The 20,712-nt window shown below is 39.7% G+C and overlaps 1 protein-coding gene across 4 annotated transcripts in view; it reads right to left on the bottom strand.

Moving 5' to 3' along the window:
• WDR7 (WD repeat domain 7) overlaps positions 1-20,712 on the bottom strand; it is a 383,251-nt gene that overhangs the window by 274,829 nt on the left and 87,710 nt on the right. For all 4 annotated transcript variants that reach the window (XM_047765569.1, XM_047765544.1, XM_047765560.1 and 1 more), the window contains one exon: positions 19,239-19,453. In XM_047765569.1, the coding sequence (XP_047621525.1) occupies positions 19,239-19,453 (215 nt within the window). The remainder of the gene's footprint in view (positions 1-19,238; positions 19,454-20,712) is intronic.

The raw sequence follows: 20,712 nt of genomic DNA, 5'->3' as shown, positions 1-20,712 counted from the left end.
AGCTAGTGGGGCACATATAATTGACATGTTCGTTGTGTAGTACTAAGCCTATTTTATTTTGTCTTTTAGGGCCGCACTCATGACTTATGGAGGTTCCTGGGCTAGGGGTCAAATCAGAGCTGTAGATGCCAGCCTACACCACAGCCACAGCAATGCCAGATCTGAGCCACGACTGCCTGCGACCTACACCACAGCTCAAGGCAATGCTGGAGCCTTAACCCACTGAGCAAAGCCAGGGATTGAACCTGTGTTCTCATGGATACTAGTCATATTCGTTTCCGCTGAGCCATGACAGGAACTCCCTAAGCCTACTTTAAGTTTTCTGAATAGGGGAAAACACTGATATTTTAACTAGACTTAAAATATCGCAGAAATGCGGTCAAAGGAAAAAATTATTGGATGGCATGCTCATCAATGAAAGTGAACCTGTAGCAATCACATAAAGAAAAGTAGGTAAAATTGTACCTCAAGTGAAAACCCAAGAAAAATGCTAGAATTGTGATGAAACTAACCTATATTCAAGCAAGGGTTTTTTTTTTCAGCACATGCACAGCATGGGCAGCAGCCCCCAGCAACAATAACAAATAAAACAAATCAAAACAAAAACAGTGATGATAACTTACAATCTGCAGAGTTAAAAATGTGTATATATCCTCATTTACTGTTTTTATATACTCGACTATATGCTAGGTTAAGTCATGTCTGCTGAAACACTTGATAGTCTTGTCCCCTAAAACCAGTGTTATAATAACATTCTAGCCTTATTTCCTCTTATCCAGTGACTAAGACAAATTTAAAACACTGGCATTAATTTTACTCCTGCACCATCACTTCAATGGTCCCAATTTAAAAGCATACTCATTTCAGAATGGTTTTTTAATTCCATAGTTTTTGAGATATTTTACCTAGCAAAACAATTATTTTTCCTGAAATAGTACTGAATCCAGTCTATAACTATAATATCAAATGGTTCCAATTTCTACCTAAATATAAAGTTGCTTTATAACAGCATTAAACATCAGCTGATTTTGATGCTAAAGTGCAAAGCAGAAAACGGAATAATTTTTTTTTTTAATTTGAATCCTCTTTAAAACCAGAGTTCAAGGATACTAAGAATAAGAATAGAAAATGTTATGCATCTAACATGCATACACACATGCTTCTGTAAACATCAATACTGAGTTCTAACACAGTACAAGAAAAAAATATGTATTTGATAAATATTAAATTAACATCTCGGAGTTCCCGTCTTGGCACAGTGGAAATGAGTCAGACTAGGAACCATGAGGTTGCAGGTTCGATCCCTGGCCTCTCTCAGTGGGTTAAGGATCCAGCGTTGCTGTGAGCTGTGGTGTAGGTTGCAGACACAGCTAGGATCTGGTGTTGCTGTAGCTGTGGCATAGGTCAGCAGCAACATCTCCGATTAGACTCCTAGCGTGGGAACTTCCATATGCCACGGGTGTGGCCCTAAAAAGACAAAAGGCTAAATAAATAAATAAATAAATAAATAACATTTTATAATTACGTAGGTATAACTGATACCATTTATAATGCATGTTCTAAATAATTTTTAGTTTCCTAAGAATGGCATAAAATAACTGCTTTATTATGCAAGAACATACTGGTAAGAAAAGTAAATAATTTTATTCTTGACTATGAATATTTTATTGAATAAGGATCTTTAAGAGAACTTCTGAAATTCTGATGTATAACATTAAATGTGAAAGGTTCAACAAATAAAAACACATTGATGTCTTGATGTACTTCTAAAATATTCTAAAATTAGCTAAAGGATTTTATTGTTAATGATTTTAAGTATTAGGAAAAAGGAAGGAAGTTAAGGGAGAAAGAAGAGAAGCAGGGGTAGAGAGGGAAACACACAAAAAAAAATCAAGAAATGTTAAGACTGAAATGGATATTTGGTGCCCTCTGCTGTCGTAATACTGTTACTGAATACTAATGGTTAAGGTAACACACTAAGATGAATTCTTTTTCAGAGAATCCATTTTTAAGTTGGAATTAACATACTTACTTAAACATTTCATTTTGGATACAACAGGATTTTAAGATTAGGTGCAAATTGCAACATACTCATTAGAGTTGATGTTATTTCACTTTCTTCTATGTGTTTTCATTGACAAGTATATTAATAAGCATAGACCAAAGAGAGATATTTTAGCTAGAGGGGTTTTAAGGTTTTACACTGTACTATAATTTATTTCATATAACACAAATTAAATGTAAATTACTCAAAAGTTAATTAGTAAATACAAATATTTTTATTAAAAATATCTTCTAAAAATATTTCTACAGACCCTGTCTTAGTGGATAATATTCAAAGAATATTCATAGCCAAATGGCATGAACATATTAAGAGATCAGAAGATTAATATGCTAACTTTCCACAACACTAGCACAAAAGAGACTGACTTGCAACTCTTCCCAAAGGGCCAAGTTACAAGTAAGAAGACCAGGATCCCTGGAAGCTGGACCCCACCCCCACTCCCACTCCCACTCCCTCACTCCTCCATTAGGCAGATCTTTACATGAATCAGTTAACATCTCCAGCATCAATCCTTCCATCTTCCAAATAAAGGAAAGACTACTACCTACTTCAGAGAGCTGTTATAAACAGCTAGTAGATAAAACAAGCAGTATTCCTTTTGCTAGCAAAACAGAGATAATAAAACCCAGCTTATTTTAAATGAACATGTTAAAGACACATGTGATAATAATCTATACCAACTGAAGGAAAGAAACTTTAAAACTGGATATTCTGCAACCTTTAACACATTTGCGAATGAATGGAAATGAGGTGAGATTCTAAGACGCTGACATGGTAAGAGAAAAAGCAAGAGTAATGAGGGCAAAATGTAAAGGAGAAAAGAAAACCACTCTAACGGACTCTGGGTCATGGTGGTGAGCAACTCTGATTTGAGAACGGTTCACACTCAAGTAGATCCTCACGTGTTTCTAACGTTTCTAACCCTCCTCTCCGGCCACTGCTGACCTCCTGAGCACTGCACTATCTCACTGCGCGCACACATGTGCGTGTGCACACCCGGCCCACATCTGCATGTGCTGCTTTCTTTGCCTGGGACATCCTTGCCCACTTTTCTTCCTGAGGTCAAGCCACTACGTAAATGGCTCTCTTCAGAAAAAGCTTCCCAACAACTCTGCAAGTCAGTTTATCTCTTCAGAGCTCTGTCCCACTCGAGTCACACCATAAGTTGTCTAAAGCTCACCACAATGAACGCACGCCGGTCCTCCACAACAGAGCAGGAGCTGCTGGGTGTGGACGTGACCAATGCTGCACTCTCTACATGTTCTGGCTTACAGTACACACTCACTACGTGCTGAAAGAAGGGAATCAATCAATCATAGATCAATCAGAAGTATTAAACAAGTGTGCGCTAAATTCCTATCGAAATCAATGTTTTCAAACATGGTGCTCATTTAACTTCACTGCAGCCTACCCCCCACACCCCATTTTAAAGCTAAAAACAAATGGAATCTCAGAGTTCAGTCAGTCACACAGATCTCACAGGTTCTCAACAGTCAGGATATGGGAGGAAGTCCAGATCCTCCCGCATCTGCCTGAGATTTGATTCTGGACCATCAGGAGGTTCTCAGCTTTAGTTCTGCAGAGAGGGAGGGGTTGGGGGTGAGGGAAAGGGTGAATCCACTCTGCATTAGTCAACACTCAAACACTGGCTCACTCACAGTGATTCACTGAACACTGTGCCGGGCACTGGAAATACAAAGAGGAACAGCAAATGGTCCTCTGAGGAGCTCTTAGATACAGAGCAGTGGATCTCAGCCGGGGTAAATCTTCCCCTCAGGCCCAAAGGACATTTGGCAACATTTGCAGACATCTTTGCTACTCACAATTAGGAGAGGGTGCTAATGGCATATAGTGGGTAGAGGCCAGGGACGCTGAGAAACAAACACAGTGCAATGCACAGGAGAGCCCTTAGAACAAAGAAATTAGGCAGCCCAAAATGTCAGTGCTAAGGTTAAGAAACCTGATACAGAGAAACAGCTGCATAAAAAATACACCTTGCTTCCATATTATCGGTACAAGAGAATAAGTACCAGGAACATAAACCAAGTGTCAGAGGATCTGAGAAGATCCAACAGACTCTGCTAAACTTGGTGGCATTACCTGAAAATTTCAGAACTTTGTAGTGAGGATGGTGATAGAACTGAGGCTCCAGAGATGAGTGGGAGTTAGCCAGGAGAAGGGTTTGGAGAGTAGGGAGGGGAGTGGAACAAAGCCATTCCTGCTCAGCAAAGAGCAAGTACTGCTGACCCCTGAAAAACTTGGAGGTCAGAGGCATGGAGCCATCGCGTAGTCAAAAATCCACGTATAATTTCTAGTTGGCCCTCCATATCCACGGTTCCCCCCTACCCACAAATTCAACCAGCCCTGGACTGTGTAGTACTGTAGTGTTTACCACTGAAAAAATCCACATATAAGCAGAACCATCAGCTCAAACCTATGTTGTTCAAAGGGGAACTGTACTTACTCAAATAAGCTGAAAAAGACCGGGAACCAATTTACAGCAGACTGTGGAAGACTAGAATCCTGATCTGTGATGCTGAATCAATCCCCTCCTTGTGTCCCTGTCTTTCTTTTTTTCTACCTCTTCCTTTACACCTATCCACTCCCCTGAGGAAAATACAGCTTTCACCAAGGTTAACTGCTGCTAGTGATTGTGGCTGAGGCATGACTGTGATTAAGAAAAATGAGTATCTTTATACGAACTGAAGAGAGACGTGTGGATATAGAGAATATTGGGGGTTAAGTTTCAAGTCACCATAATAAAGCAAATAATATCACAATAAAGTGAGTCACATGAGTTTTTTAAGTTTCCTGGTACATGTACAAGTTGTTTACACTATACTGTAGTATATTTAGTGTGCATTAGGTCTAAAAGGTGAACATACCTTAATTAAAAAATACTTTATTGCGGGAGTTCCCATCGTGGTGCAGTGGTTAACAAATCCGACTAGGAACCATGAGGTTGCGGGTTCGATCCCTGCCCTTGCTCAGTGGGTCAAGGTTCCGGCGTTGCCGTGAGCTGTGGTGTAGGTCGCAGACGCAGCTCGGATCCTGCGTTGCTGTGGCTCTGGCGTAGGCCGGTGGCTACAGCTCTGATTCAACCCCTAGCCCGGGAACCTCCATATGCCACAGGAGCAGCCCAAGAAATGGCAAAAAGACAAAAAAATTAAAAAATAAAAAAAAAATACTTTATTGTGGTGCAGAGGGTTAAGGATCCAGTGCTGCTACTGCAGCAGCTTGGGTCACTGCTGTGACACGGGTTCAGTCCTAGGCCTGGGAACTTCCTCATGCCACAGGTGCGACAAAAAAAAGAAAAAAACTTTATGGCTGAAAAATATTATTTATCATCTGAACCTTCAGGGAGTTGTAATCTTTTTCAGGTAGGTGGATGGTCTTGCCTCAGTGTTGATGGTTACTGACTTTCTCAAGATGGAGGCTGCTGAAGGTTGGGGCAGCTGTGACAGTTTCTTAAAGTAAGACAACAATGCAGTTTGCTGCATCGATTGACTCTTCCTTTCATTAACGATCTCTCTGTAGCAATGCTGTTTGATAGCACTTTACTTACAGAACTTTTTTCAAAATTGGAGTCAATCCTCTAAAACCCTGCTGCTGCTTTATCAGCTAAGTTTAATGTCATAGTCTAAATCCTTTGTTGTCATTTCAGCAATCTTCAAAGCATCTTCACCAGCAATAGATTTTATCTACTCTTTCCTTATCCATTCCAGTTTTATCATGAGCTTGCAGTAATTCAGTCACATTCATCTTCAGGCTCCATTTCTAATTCTACTTCTCTTTCCACCATATCTATAGTTACTTCCCCTCCAAGTCATCCATGAGGGTTGGAGTCAACTTCTTCAAAACTTCTATTCATGTTGATATCTTGACCTCTTCCTATGAATCCAAGAGTCCTTATGGCAGCTGGAATGGTGAACCCTTTTCAGAGGTTTTCAATTTGTCCAGATCCATCAGAAGAATCATTACCTCTGGCAGCTAAAGCCTTACAAAATGTATTTCTTCTTCTTTTTTTTTTTTTTTTTTTGTCTTTTTGCCATTTTCTTGGGCCACTCCCATGGCATATGGAGGTTTCCAGGCTAGAGGTCGAATTGGAGCTATAGCCGCCGGCCTATGCCACAGAAACAGCAACACAAGACCCGAGCCTCATCTGCAACCTACACCACAGCTCACGATAACGCTAGATCCTTAACCCACTGAGCAAGGCCAGGGATCAAACCCGCAACCTCATGGTTCCTAGTCAGATTTGTTAACCACTGAGCTATGATGAGAACTCCCAAAATGTATTTCTTAAATAATAAGACTTTAAAGTAGAACCCCTTGGTCCATTGGCTGCAGAATGGATGTTGTGTAAAGCTCACTGTCCATCTCAATCAGAGCTCTTAGGTAACCAGGTGCACTGTCAATGAGTAGCCATATTTTGAAAGGAATCTTTTTTTTCTGAGCAACAGGTTACGACAGTGGGCTTAAAATATTCAGTAAATAGATGTGCTTTGTTGTTCCATTTACAGAGCACAGGCAATGTAGATTTAGCCTATTTCTTAAGGGCCCTGGGGTTTTCAGAATGGTAAATACGGACTGGCTTCAACTTCGTCACCAGCTGCAGTGACAAGAGCGTCAGCCTGTCCTTTGACTCTCTGAAGCCAGGCACTATGTTCTCCTCTCCAGTAATGAAAGTCCTAGATGGCATCTTCTTCCAAAAGAAGGTTATTTCATCTGGGCTGGAAATCTTAGTGAACGATCTCAGCTTGATCTTCTGGATAACTTGCAGCAGCTCCAACATCAGTATCTGCACTTTTATGTTATGAAGATGGCTTCTTTCCTTAAACTTCAGTTTCAAAAAATAAAGTTTTCCTCTCCAGGTCAAAGCCAACTGCCTTCCCTCTCTTTGAAATCTGCCATCCTCTCATCCCCCGTGGAACCCAGCTTCATCAGCTGTCTCCTCCCAATCCTGACCGTGAACCAGTCTCTCTCTACTGGCTTTTTATCCTTCATTCACACTCTAACCTGTCTTCAAGATTATATTTCCCTCTAGCTAGTCTCTTTCTCTTTTCTTTATCATATAAACTTTTCAAAAATATTCTGCACTTGCTATTTCCAATGCCACACTTCCCATTTATTCCCTAACCCACCACAATCAAGCCCCTACCCCCTACGTCCTGGGGAGACAATTCAGAAAAAGGGATAATGACCTCACTGACAAACACATTTCATAACTTCATCTACTGCATTTCAACTCAACATCTATTGAATTTGACACAATTGATCCACCCTTCTTGAAACTGTGTTTGCCAGTCAGCACAGCCTCCTGGGTCTCCCCATCCTCCACACACCACTTCCTCCCCGAATCCTTTCCTCTCCCTCTCCTTCAGGTTGGTGTCCCCAGGGTCTCCCTCAGCCCATCTGCTACCTCTGAGTGATATCATCTGCTTCCATGGTTTTAAATGCCAGGTGTACACTGAAGATTCCTCAATCTGTATATCCATCACCACACTCCTCCCTCGAGTCCTGCCTCCTGCCCCACATATTCAAAGCAACTCATCATCATCCCCCACAGAACCTGTTCCTACACTCAGTTTCACACCAGATAGAGCCACTTTCTATTCAAACATCCAATCAGAAAACCTGTGAGTCCATGTCCCTTACCACCTCAACCTAGTGAAGCACTAGGTCCTGCCAAATATCATTCACAAACTAGCCTTCCATTTAAACTCCCCTCTACTTTTTTTCATATCTGTTGTACACATTGGCTTTCATACAAAGTTCTTTTTGATGAAAAAATCAAAGTTCTTTGTATGAACTTTGTATACAAATCTTTTTGATGATTTGAAAAATTCTAATGCTGATATATATATTTTTTGAATTTGAAAGCTACTGGGGTAAAAGATAATGCTTTAGCGCCCTCACACAGTACCCATGGACTGGTCCCATTTCTATCGCTCCTGTTCTCTGGAACTGAGCCTCCACCAATACTGAACATACAAAATATTTGGCACTGCTCTCTTTGCATCTGCCACCCGCTACTCCCAGAGCACACTGCAACCCACCTGCATCTGCCACCTGCCTGTACACTACTCATTCTTTAATGTCCCCTCCTCTAAGAAGCCACCTGATCACCTCAAGCTGGGCCAGGTTTCTGCAATTCTTTCTGCCTTTCCTCAGTCATTTCACGTATTCACTGCACTGTATTTGTCTGTTTTTATTTCCTGAGGGTAAATATCATGTCCTATTCATTTTGGCTCTCTAACAGAGTACCTAATAGTCGATAAATGATTACCGAACTAGACTGATTCAATTATTTTCTTACTGAGGCTATAAAAAGTTAAGAAATTTGAAAATCTTTTATATGGTCTAATAGAGAGCAGACTTTCAAGCATACTAGAAGAGATGAAATTATTTCTTACCCAAAGTACTAACATGTTAATATTCAGCCACAGATCTTTACATTTCTGTCCAGTTACTTCACAATACCTTCAAGTTCCCAAAAAAGTTAGGTACAAAGTATCATGCACAAGGGTTAGAAAGATCTGGCTGCTGAGGTCATAGGGTGCCATCTATCTGGTGTTCCTATTCTCTCTGCAGTCTGCCATTGGATTCATTATGCAAGATGGTGAAATGGTGGTGACAAAAATTTCTCCTTTGCTGTATCTCACACTGCACAATAATCGAAACTTCGTCTCAGGTACAGTTAATCCATTTCCAAGGAAAAACAATACCATTCTGAATTTAAAATGATCACAGAACCAGATGGCTTTTTCTTAGGTCAGAATAATATGATGAATTATATCTAATAAACACTATGAATTCCATTTATAAATGTGTTGAACACCTATTATGTGCAAGGCACAGGACCAATAAGGCACTAGAGTTATGGGGTTTAATAAGTTCCAGGAAGGGGAGTCCCCTTGTACATGTCATTATTTGATGGTTATACAGTGATCACCATGAATCCTTAAAAAGAAAAGAGAACTAAATAAAAACTCTGTAATTACCAAAAAATTTGATAAGTATGAATTAAATGTGTAGCTAGTTTTGAGAGTTTAATTGCATTCCTTAATGGAATAGTCAGTATCATATTCATAGTAACCTCAAACTCATTTCCCTCAAACTGGAGGAAAAGTTGGTAGAAAGTCAACCTGAGTTGGAAATGTTCAAAGTTTTCACCCCAAACTCTATGAAATGTCCATACATGGTGGGAGCACATGAGTAGACACACATGCACACACAAAGGAGCACATGCACTTACAACCTACACACTCTGTACTTTCCTGTGTGTGTGAGAGAATATAAAGAAAGTGAGGCAAATATGAAGGAAGAATAAGAGAGAATAAGAGAATTAGGATACAAACACATGAAAGGAATGTGAACCATTTTTACAGAGATGAAGACGAATGATTAATCTAATATGATGGACAGGTTGTAGGAGGGAGGAAAAGATGGAGAAAGAGATGAAAGGAAGGAGGGAGGAGGAAAGCAGACCAACAGGACTTTATGGACTGCCTTGTGTCTGCAGTAATAACAACTAATGCAATAATGTGTGTCCAGAAATTGATCCCATTACCTGACCTAAACATCTGTGCCTAATTAATTTTTTAATTTGCATCTGTGGTTCCAAAACTTTTTTCTTTCTTTCTTTTTTTTTTTTTTTTTGTCTTTTTAGCTATTTCTTGGGCCGCTCCCGCGGCATATGGAGGTTCCCAGGCTAGGGGTCGAATCAGAGCTGTAGCCACCAGCCTACGCCAGAGCCACAGCAACACGGGATCCAAGCTGCGTCTGCAACCTACACCACAGCTCATGGCAACGCCGGATCATTAACCCACTGAGCAAGGGCAGGGACCGAACCCGCAACCTCATGGTTCCTAGTTGGATTCGTTAACCACTGCGCCATGACGGGAACTCCCCCCAAAACTTTTTTCTTAAGCTCATTCCTTAAAGAATCTCCTTACCAAAACCTCATGTTAAATTCTAACATTTCCATTCTAGAAGTTTGGAAGTACCAGATGAGAAACAACAGAGATGGAAGTAATGGCAAAACAAACAAAGTCACTGACTGCTCACTGTAGAGTTTAAAAGTCAGTCTCACAATCACCATGTTATTATAAAAGATTGGAAAAGAGGAGGTGCGCTGGTACCTGAGGGGACGTTCAATCCAGACTAATAGACTCAGGACAATCTGTCACCCACCAGGAGGTTAAGAATCTTCTCACACAAATAGAAAGTATGCACCCTTTAAATTCAAAACCACACTAGTATCTCACCAGTGTGATCCAGAAGAAATACATATTCATAAGCATACTCCATCTAGTTCAAATAATACATAACTAAGATTTTAAAACTAATGTTTAATATGATTTCTCCTTAACTAATTCATTGCATTGAATTCTATACTTAATGTCAAGGAAATGTCTTAGGAAGAGAGAGAAATACTTAAAGATGTCTGTGTCAAGGAATGTCAAGGAAATAGAGACGAAAAAGGATTCTGGGAAGATCAGAGCAATGATGGCAGCACAGTTACTGGATTTTTCCCAACCTCCACATAAAAAGAGACTGACCAACAAGGCAGCATAACCAAACCCCACTGAAAATAATTTCAACAAAACTAGGTGACAAAGTAGAGACACAAATACCAAGATTCAAGCAGATGGGAAAACCCACCACCACCACCAAGATCTATCTGCTGTCAGGCATCTTTGTATGAAGAAGGGAAGATGGAAGCAGTGAGGTATTTGATGGCTCTAACAAGGAAACTCTAAAATAGATACCATATACCTATCAGAATAATAAATCTGAGGAGTTCCCTGGTGGCCTGGAGGTTAAGGACTCAGCATTGTCACTGCTGTGCCTCAGGTTCGATCCCTGGCCTGGGAACTTCCCCATGCCACAGGTGGGGCCAAAAAAAAAAAAGAAGAAAAAAAAAGAAAGAAAGAAAAAGAAATTCAAAAACAGCAGCTGAACTCAAAGGGGATTATCTACCTCAATAGCAAGTAAACACAAGGCCTGCAATTAAAAGATCTAAAGGGGCTGGCACATCAAAGTCCCAGGGCCCTCACAACACTGATGCTTCACCACTCCCTTCTAGGAAAGGATCCCCCCAATAAGGAGAAACTGCTAAGAATGTAATTAAAATTGACAGGTAATTTAAGTTAAAAAAAAAAAAAAAAAAAGGATGGAGCGGAACCTTGCCAGGAACTGTCACAAGGCAAGTCACCATATACTGAACTACATGAAACAAGACAAGAGGGAGCTCAGAGAAGTTAGACATGTGACTTGAATTAATCACTCAAAATATCCACAAAAAAATCTTTCACAAAGTGAGCAACAACATCAAAAGTGAGTAACAAAAAGTACCGAGGTCAAGTCATTGCAAGAAAAAAGGGAGTAAGAACCAGAAAAGAATAGACATGCTTAAGAAGAAGATCGAATGAATGTACTATTTCAAAACAAGCTAAAGAACATTTTTAAAATGATATTCAACATGAAGGAACAACATAAATGAAAATTAGAAAAATCAGAAATGAAATGACTGAACTCGAGGAAGAATCTGACATAAAACATCACTTTAGCAACAAAGTCTAAACTGAAAGAAACATTAGAGTGAATAAATACAACTAAGAAGGTGGAAAGGAAGAAAATTTTAAGAATCAAACAGAAATGAAGCTTCTTTCCCTTTGTGACAGGCAAGCTTTTGGCTGGCACACGTAAAATGAGATTTGATGTGGGCAGAAAATTGTGTACTTAGAGGGGGGACTGAGTAAATAAATACCCTGAAAATAGTGGGACAGGCTTCTCACAGGTGGAGAAGAGAGTAACAATAAGCCAGGAGACTAGAATAAACACTGGTGTTTGGTTAGAATTGGAGATAAGTACAGTGTGAAGCCAAGGTATTTATTATATTTAGGAAGAGAGAGAAATACTTAAAGATGTCTTTATTTGTGTAAGTGTGGACTCATGTAAACAGACACATGCTGTCTAGCTCTGTCTACCGAGAGGGCCCGAATGTAACGTCACCCAGGAACAATGAGTGTACACGGCTTCCAGATTTGGTTTCTAATTATTATCCTCCATTAAAGGGAACCACCCATCATGTAGGCACTCGATAAATATTTTTTTCTCTTTTTACAGTCAGAGACATCTACTCCTTTGTTTTCTGAAGGCGGGTCAGCTTAGCTAAATCTCCTTAACTTTATTTATTAAAGATTAGACAAAAATTAGTGTAATATAAAATTTTTGTCTTAATAATCATTTAGAAGAACCCCAGCTGAATTCATGTATATGTGTAAGTATACAGAAAATATACAATTAACATATTCATCTTTTCTTTTAAAATATTCATTCAAGTTTTGGTAGAATGTTAAGTGAGTTTAATTGATTTTTCAAAGGTCATACGTATCACAAGAATTTTTCGAAGGCTGAAAACAGTTCACCAGATGAGGCCTGGAATCCTGTACATAACTTCATTTGGCTTGTCTCTGTCTCTACCTTACAGTGCCCTTTTCACAGTGAATCATAAAGTCAATTCAATCAGCATGAAATTTTTTTACAGGGTGAATTCTGCAAGCAAAAGACACCGAGTATGTTCTCGGTAGGTTATATTTGACTTCTAAATTCCATTCTCTCACCTAGTTACACAGAATACAAAGCCACTGACCTTTGCAAATATAGCCCATTCATTTTTTCAGGGTTTTGACTAATTAGACAACAGAGAGAGAAATGGAAGGCAAGAGATAAATCATCCTGGTTAATTTTCAATTTTTTTCAACCTCTTCATTTTTCAATATAAACCAGGTGATTCTGACTCATACAACAAAGCCCAGGATGTAATGGAGCCCAACAAAAAATTACACCCAGTAGGTCTAAGAAGGGAATTTCATGGCTACAAGGGCTTCTGAGCTTCACTAATAAAACTCCATTGGCCCCAGGCATCCCCAAGATCTCACCAACAAACAGGATCTGGCAAAGGCTTTATGAAAAAAACTTGTCCAAAAGAGCACCTGAGATGCACAGACATTCTTCTTGACATATTCATTTATGCACTCCTCAAATGCCAGCTCTGATCTACTAGTTATAGTATCTTACAAATCCTCTAATTCTTAATCCTGTACACTACTTAATGCTGAGTTTTAAGGGGGATTTTTTGTCTTTTGTCTTTTTTTTGTTGTTGTTGTTGTTGCTATTTCTTGGGCCGCTCCTGCGGCATATGGAGGTTCCCAGGCTAGGGGTTGAATCGGAGCTGCAGCCACCGGCCTACGCCAGAGTCACAGCAACGCAGGATCCGAGCCGAGTCTGCAACCTACACCACAGCTCACGGCAACGCCGGATCGTTAACCCACTGAGCAAGGGCAGGGATCGAACCCGCAACCTCATGGTTCCTAGTCGGATTCGTTAACCACTGCGCCACGACGGGAACTCCTAAGGGGGATTTTTAAAAAGAAGATAACTACCCTCAGGTAGTCATACTACTATCTTTCTTTTCTCTTCTCTCTCTCTCTCTTTTTTTTTTTTTTTTTGGCTGCAACCACAGCATGTGGAAGTTCCCAGGACAGGGATCAACCCACACTGCAGTTCCAACAACACCAGATCCTTAACCCACAGCACCACACAGGAACTTCCTATTATTTCCCAAGTCTTGACTGTAATTTCATTTCTCTAATCAACTGTCGACCCTTATTTCCTTTACGAAAATGTATTTTCAACTATATGTGTGACCTAGACCACTAGAGGTTACTTGTTCAAGGTCACTAATAGGCAGGAGTTACAGAGATGTAGTTTGAACACAGATATGCCTGTCACTAGAACTTGGGCTCTAAACCACTTCTTTGAAGTGCTTTTCAAAAATGAAGCAAAAGCCATTCCATGGGGGAACCAAACCCACAACCTTGATATTAATGATGCCATCTACAGACGTGGGGGTCAGCAAACTATGACTCAGGGGTCAAATCCAGCCCACTGCCTATTTTTGTAAATAAAATGTTATTGAGAGCCAGTCATATTCATCCAATTCATACATATTGTCTATGGCTGCTTTAAGGTCACTATAATGGCAGAGTGGAATCATTGTGACAGAGGTGATTGATTCACAAAGTCATTTTTTTTTTTACTAACTCTTTAGAGAAAAAATTTGCCGATTTCTGTTCTAACCAAATGTCCTTTAGGTTCACCATTTACAAATTTGAGGATAATAATTAACTCACCAATTTGTAATGAGAATTAAGGAAAACAACATATCTGGAATAATCTAATGACAGCAGGCACCCCCAAAACATCAACTGCAATCTAACTCAGGCACTCTACTCCAACACTCATTCAGGAAATAAAATCCCATCTCTACTCTATCTCACCATCATGCCACACATTTCTTGGAGGTTTTTCGCTCCTCCTACACATATTCCCATCTCCCAACACATAGAAAAGGCAAATGTCTATTACAATCAACCTCAAAGTTTATTCCGTGAGTCATTTATCTCTGTGGATGAAATAATGGTGTAGCTCCACCATTCTCCCTTCAACCAGGCTTGCATCCCTGAAATCATCTTGTATGTCTCAACTCTTTTCCTGCTCTTTGTTTGCTTTTGTTTTTGTTTTTTGTCTTTTTAGGGTCGAACATGTAGCATATGGAGGTTTCCAGTCTTGGGGTTGAACTGCAGGCCATAGGGCTGGCCTACACCACAGCCATAGCAATGCCAGATCCAAGCCACAGCTGCAACCCACACATGGCAACAGCTCATGGCAATGTTGGATGCCCGGCCCACTGAGCAAGGACAGGGATCAAACTCGAGATCCTATGGATACTAGTCGGGTTACTGCTGAGCCACAACCTGCTCATTTATAAAGTCCTATTAATTCAATCTACACAACAGCTTACAATGCGTCCCTCCTCTACATTTCCATCACCTACCTTTCCAGTCCTGGTTAACTCCCACAACATCATCTCAGTAGCCTCACAGTTCATTTCTCAAATCAACATTTATAAGTGTTCTGCATTCAAATGTCAGACATGGCGAAATAATTCCTAAACAAAAATCTCCTTTTTTTTTTTTTTTTCCGCTTTTTAGGGCCACACTCGCAGCATATGGGAGTTCCCAGGCTAGAACAGCTACAGCTGCCAGCCTACACCACAGCCACAAAAACATGGGATCCAAGCCCCATCTGCGACCTAGACCACAGCTCACGGCAATGCCAGATTCTCAACCCACTGAGAGAGGCCAGGAATCTAACCTGCATCCTCATGGATCCTAGTCGGGTTCATTAACCACTGAGCCACGAAGGGAACTCCCACAAAAATCTCCTTTTAAAATGATTCAATATCATGTCATTACTCAGCTTTGCATGCGAGTTGGTTCCACAAGATTCCAATCTAATCTCTAACTTCACACTAAATTTCTTGGGTACTTACTCTGCTCCACATACTATACTAAGCACTAGAAATAAAAGAGGGACAAACTCAACTTGTCCTCAAGAAGCTCAAAAAGAGAGAAGACAGATATATGAAACAAACAAAAATTATGCCATACAAAGTGAAGTGTTTTAGGAAAAGTCTAAACATGAATGTGTGAGCAGAGAGAATGCAAGTGCCGATTCTGCCATGGGAAGCAGAAGACAGAAGGGGCTGGCTTCACTATTCTCAAAGAGGAGAGACAATAAAGAGGCAAATACGAAGGGGAAAAGACAGACTGGAAATAGGACATAGGAGCTCTACCACCTCTCAATTTTTTTTCTCCAAAGCAGTGGTTTTAAACAAAGGCAATTTTACTCCCCAATAAGCATTTGGCAATGTCTGAAAACTTTTTTTTTTTTTTTGGCCGCGCCTGTGGCATGCAGAAATTCCCTGGCCAGGGAATCAAACCCATGCCACAACAGTGACCTGAGCCACTGCAGTGACAATGCCAGATCCTTAACTCACTGCACCACAAGAGAACTGAAAACATTTTTGACTGTCATGCTTGGGGAAAAAAGGGTACTATGTGCTTGTGGTGGGTAGAGGAAAAATGCTTCTTAACATCCTACAATACACGGGACAGTGCCCTACAACAAAGAATTATCCAGCTCAAAATGTCAATAGTGCTGGAGTTGAACAACCCTAGTCTGGAGCCACAAGAAACAGGCGTAAAGGAGGGGGTTAGAAGTTGGCGATAATCTCAGGATGTTTGACGATACAGAGATGGCAAGGCAGGAGAATGAGTTATGCCCAGACAAACTTGTTCACCAAATATAACAGAGGGCAAATAAATGCTCCACATTCAGAGGCTCATGAACAGGGATAGATCTGATTGTCAAGGCAGGACAATCAACTGTGATGGGAACGCAGAAGACATGAACAAAGAGGCTGAAACAGAGACTACTGGCACTTTCTGTTACATATGATCCAATTCAACAAATATTTACTGCATGGCTGTTACTAGATGTCATGGGGAAAACACAGAGATAAATAAGTCATAAGCCCCATGTGCAAGAAGACTGCGTTTCAGTAGGGACACACCTTCCAAAGATTCGATGCAGTAATAAAGAATAGTTCCACTTGCTCTTCTAGTGACAGAAAAAAAAAAAAAATCATAGGACAGTGAATTCTCCATCTTTGCTTGCAAAGTTATATATGTCTGGCATAATTAACATAATTTACAATATAAAATATCTGTTACTCCCAAATTGCCCAATTGCTAACACTACTCTAACAAAGAAAAAACAGGATACTTTCTGTAGAGTATTCCCATAGACATTTTATTTTCCATTGAGAGACCCATGAAAAAAATCAGTCTAATATCCTAGAATAAGTCCTGTACCACTGAGAAGCTTTTAGTTATGTTTTAGGTTTATATATTTATTTTTTTTAACTTTGGGTGGGCTTTATTTCTCCAGAGGTTAGAAAGCCATCCAGAGGAAGGCTCTTTAAATATTCCCCTCAGAAGGAGCCTCAAATTCAACATGAGAAAATAGTTAGAGAAATCCCTAATGGTCCAGCCAACATACATTTTTCATAAAGTGATTATCCTCCTGCAGCCTCAGCTTCCTAAGCCTTTTCCCTCTTCTGTAATTGTTTTCCTTGTAGGCCAGGCAACAATTACCACTGGTACAAGACTGAGTAGGTTCACAAGCAATATATTTTACAATACGTAAGTGTAGTGTCTCTGATATCTGGTGCTTTTATCACTAATTGCACTATAAAATGTGCTATTAAAACAGGGACAAACAAGATTGTAAAAATCGCATAATGGACCATGACCACTTACAAAAGCCATTCATAAATGTTACTGTACCAGTTTTCTTTAATTTTCCAGTCATATAATTATTTTTCCAAATTTTTACTTATAGGTGATACCAACAAAAAAAGAATATTTGGAAATTACAAAACATATATGCTTGCCCTTAAATATATTGTTTTATATAATTTGCTCAAAATTAAAATTACATATAACATCAGAGAATATGCTATGAACATCAAATTCCTAATGACATCTACATGATCTCTTAAAGATATTATCAGTATGGAAAATGCATTTAAGTCTGATTTCTATTCAAAGTTTAGAGAATGGGATAGAAAGTATGAAAAAAAAATCACAGAACAATTTAACAATTATAATCTATGAAACATAAAATATAACAAAGCCAGTAAAATATTAATATCTTGGGGGAAAACAGAATGATCAAATATTACTACCAATTACTGGAAAATATGGATCAGTGGAACTGCTGATAGCATTTTGTCACTAGCACTTACTAAGTCAAGGGCAAATTTTCAAGTTTGTAGATGAGACTTTCAACCACTTTGTTTTTTATTTATATCTAATCATTTTTAAAAAATGGGAATCAGGCGTTCCTGATGCAGCACAGTGGGTTATGAATCTGACTGTAGCAGCTCTGGTGGCTGCAGAGGTATGGGTTTGATCCCTAGCCTGGCACAGTGGATAAAAGAATCTGGCCTTGCCATAGCTGTGGCATAGGCTGCAGCTACAGCTCAGATTCCTGGCCCGGGAACTTCCATATGGGTTCGTCCATAAAAATAAAATTAAAATAAAGTAAGGAGTTCCCGTCATGGCGCAGTGGTTAAGGAACCCAACTAAGAACCATGAGGTTGTGGGTTCGATCCCTGTCCTCACTCAGTGGGTTAAGGATCTGGTATTGCCATGAGCTGTGGTGTAGGTCGCAGACACAGCTCAGATCTGATATTGCCGTGGCTCTGGCGTATGCTGGCGCCTACAGCTCCAATTAGACCCGTAGCCTGAGAACCTCCATATGCCGTGGGTGCAGCCCTAGAAAAGACAAAATAAAATAAAATAAAATAAAATAAAAAATTAAATAAATAAAAATGGGAACCAGAAGTAAGAGTGAATGAAAATAAAAATTATTTGGTTACCCATTCATAATTTTAATAAACTCTTGGATGAAACTAGAATTTTAAGCAGTGATTCAGATAAAATACTGGGATTGTCTCTAGGTGTTATTTATCCATTACCAGAGACAAATTAGGTCTAGTAATACTACAGAACACAAATACTACAAACCAAATAGTTTGGCTAGTCTCTATGAAACTAAAGACACGTGGCCAATTAATGAACTGAGATTGTTTGCTCTTCTTTTAGTAGGATAACCTTCTGTTAACTGGAGAAATAATTGATGTGTTGATTTTAAGTGTAAGGAAAGTGTGATTGAGCTTGGGTCTGGCAGAAAAATGTCAGCACTTGTATAACTTCACCATACCTATTTTCAAATATTTTCCTAAATCTCTATAATGGCCTAACCTTAATAAAATCAGAACCTACTTTTAAAACAAATGGAAAACCACAATTAGAAACATCCTAATTGCCCCTAAATTGTTACTTGTTTTTTCTCCTGAAGATATTGGCTAGTGCTCAACCTTTCAACAGGAAGACTATCAGAAAGTCAAAAAGATGAATTATACATATAATGTTTGCTCTAATTTCAGAAATCAAAGTCACTTAATTCTACAGGAATCATTTTAAAATATTTCGAATGGTAAAACAATTTACTTTTTCAAAATGTCACATACTTTAACTACTCCCCAAACTGTGTTGGATAAACTTAAATAAAAACCAGATGCTTATTTTTCACCAGTGTCATCTCTCAAAAATGATTTCTCAAGACATGTCAAAGCCATATTATTAAATGAAGCCAAACAGGAATTCATGAGCCCACATGTAAAACTTACTTTGTCAGATGCCTCAGAAGCCAAGAGGTTGGTTGCAAGAGTTTGTAGCTTATGATGGGCCATATTTTTCAGAGCAGCAAGACTACGTCGTGTCATAGCTTGCTTGAGGTTGACTGCTGGGTGACTAAGTGAGTCAACAGCAGCAGGAACTGCTTCATCACAAGCATTCAGTATCTCTACCGCTGTTATTCCCATCACACAACGATCCAATGCTCCTGGAAGACATACATATTCATGGTCACTACTCAACACAGAAGATGACAAGCCATTTTTTTTTCTTGTGCTTTTTGCTTTTTAGGGCTGCACCCACAGCATATGGAGGTTTCCAGGCTATGGGTCTAAGCAGAACTACAACTGCTGGCCTACACCACAGCCACAGCAATGCAGGATCCAAGCCGCGTCTGCAACCTAGACCACAGCTCACAGCAATGCTGGATCCTTAACCCACTGAGCGAGGCCAGGGATCGAACCCGCAACCTCATGGTTCTTAGAATTGTTTCCGGTGTGCCATGATGATAACTCCAACAAGTCATTTTTTAAGAAAGGAAAATACATGGACATTTTCTATGTAGGAAGATGTTCTATCAGTGTCTCCCAGAAAAATTTTCTTGTGCTTCTTTCCTCTAATGATCTTCCATGTAGAATTATCTTCATCATTTCCTCTCCCTTAAGCCCCTTACCACAACTTCCCAATAAACTGAAGTTCAGAGCCAAGATTTCACCAACTTTCTCCAGGATTTTCTTTTACTTCCAAGATGAGCTCCTCGATCACTCCACTATTACTCTATTACAAACACCAATTTCTTTCTTTCTTTCTCTCTCTCTCTCTTTTTTTTCTTCTTAGGGTCACGTGTGTGGCATGTGGAAGTTCCCAGGCTAGGAGTCGAATTGGACCTGCAGCCATTGGCCTACACCATAGCTCATGGAAACATCAGATCCTTAACCCACTGAGCAAGGCCAGGGATCCAACCCTCATCCTCATGGTTACTAGGAAGGAATTGATAAGCAAATTCCAACACTGGTGGAATCCAACTCTTCACCTACTATGCACCTTAAAATGAAGATAGACATGAATGATGAATATGCTGAAAGATTCATCTGAAATTCCTGAACACTGATTCCAGTGGCCCTGAGTAGTCACCAAATTTCCATAGATCTTTCATTTTCCTACTCTCCTAGTTCATTGTTCCATACTTTGTTTCTCCTCCAATCCCAACATTGCATTTTCTGTTCTCATCTGGGTGAAAAGTTTTGTTTCCTATTTTATTTAGAAAGAAGTAATTAGAAAATAAGTTCCACAAGCTCCCACTGCTACGTCTCCATTCACATTATTCTATAATTATGAATCAACTATCCAGGCTCCTACCTAACACACTGTGGCTTATAGCCCATCCCTGTCTTGTCTGCCCAAGCACACCATTTCAGCAATTCTCCTTTTTCCACATCAATTTTCCCTATCTACTGGATGATTCCC

The sequence above is a fragment of the Phacochoerus africanus genome, chromosome 2 (genome assembly GCF_016906955.1).
Source record: "Phacochoerus africanus isolate WHEZ1 chromosome 2, ROS_Pafr_v1, whole genome shotgun sequence".
NCBI classification, from domain to species: domain Eukaryota; kingdom Metazoa; phylum Chordata; class Mammalia; order Artiodactyla; family Suidae; genus Phacochoerus; species Phacochoerus africanus.
Note: the sequence above shows the minus strand (reverse complement) of the source record. Positions and strands in the feature narration are given on the sequence as shown.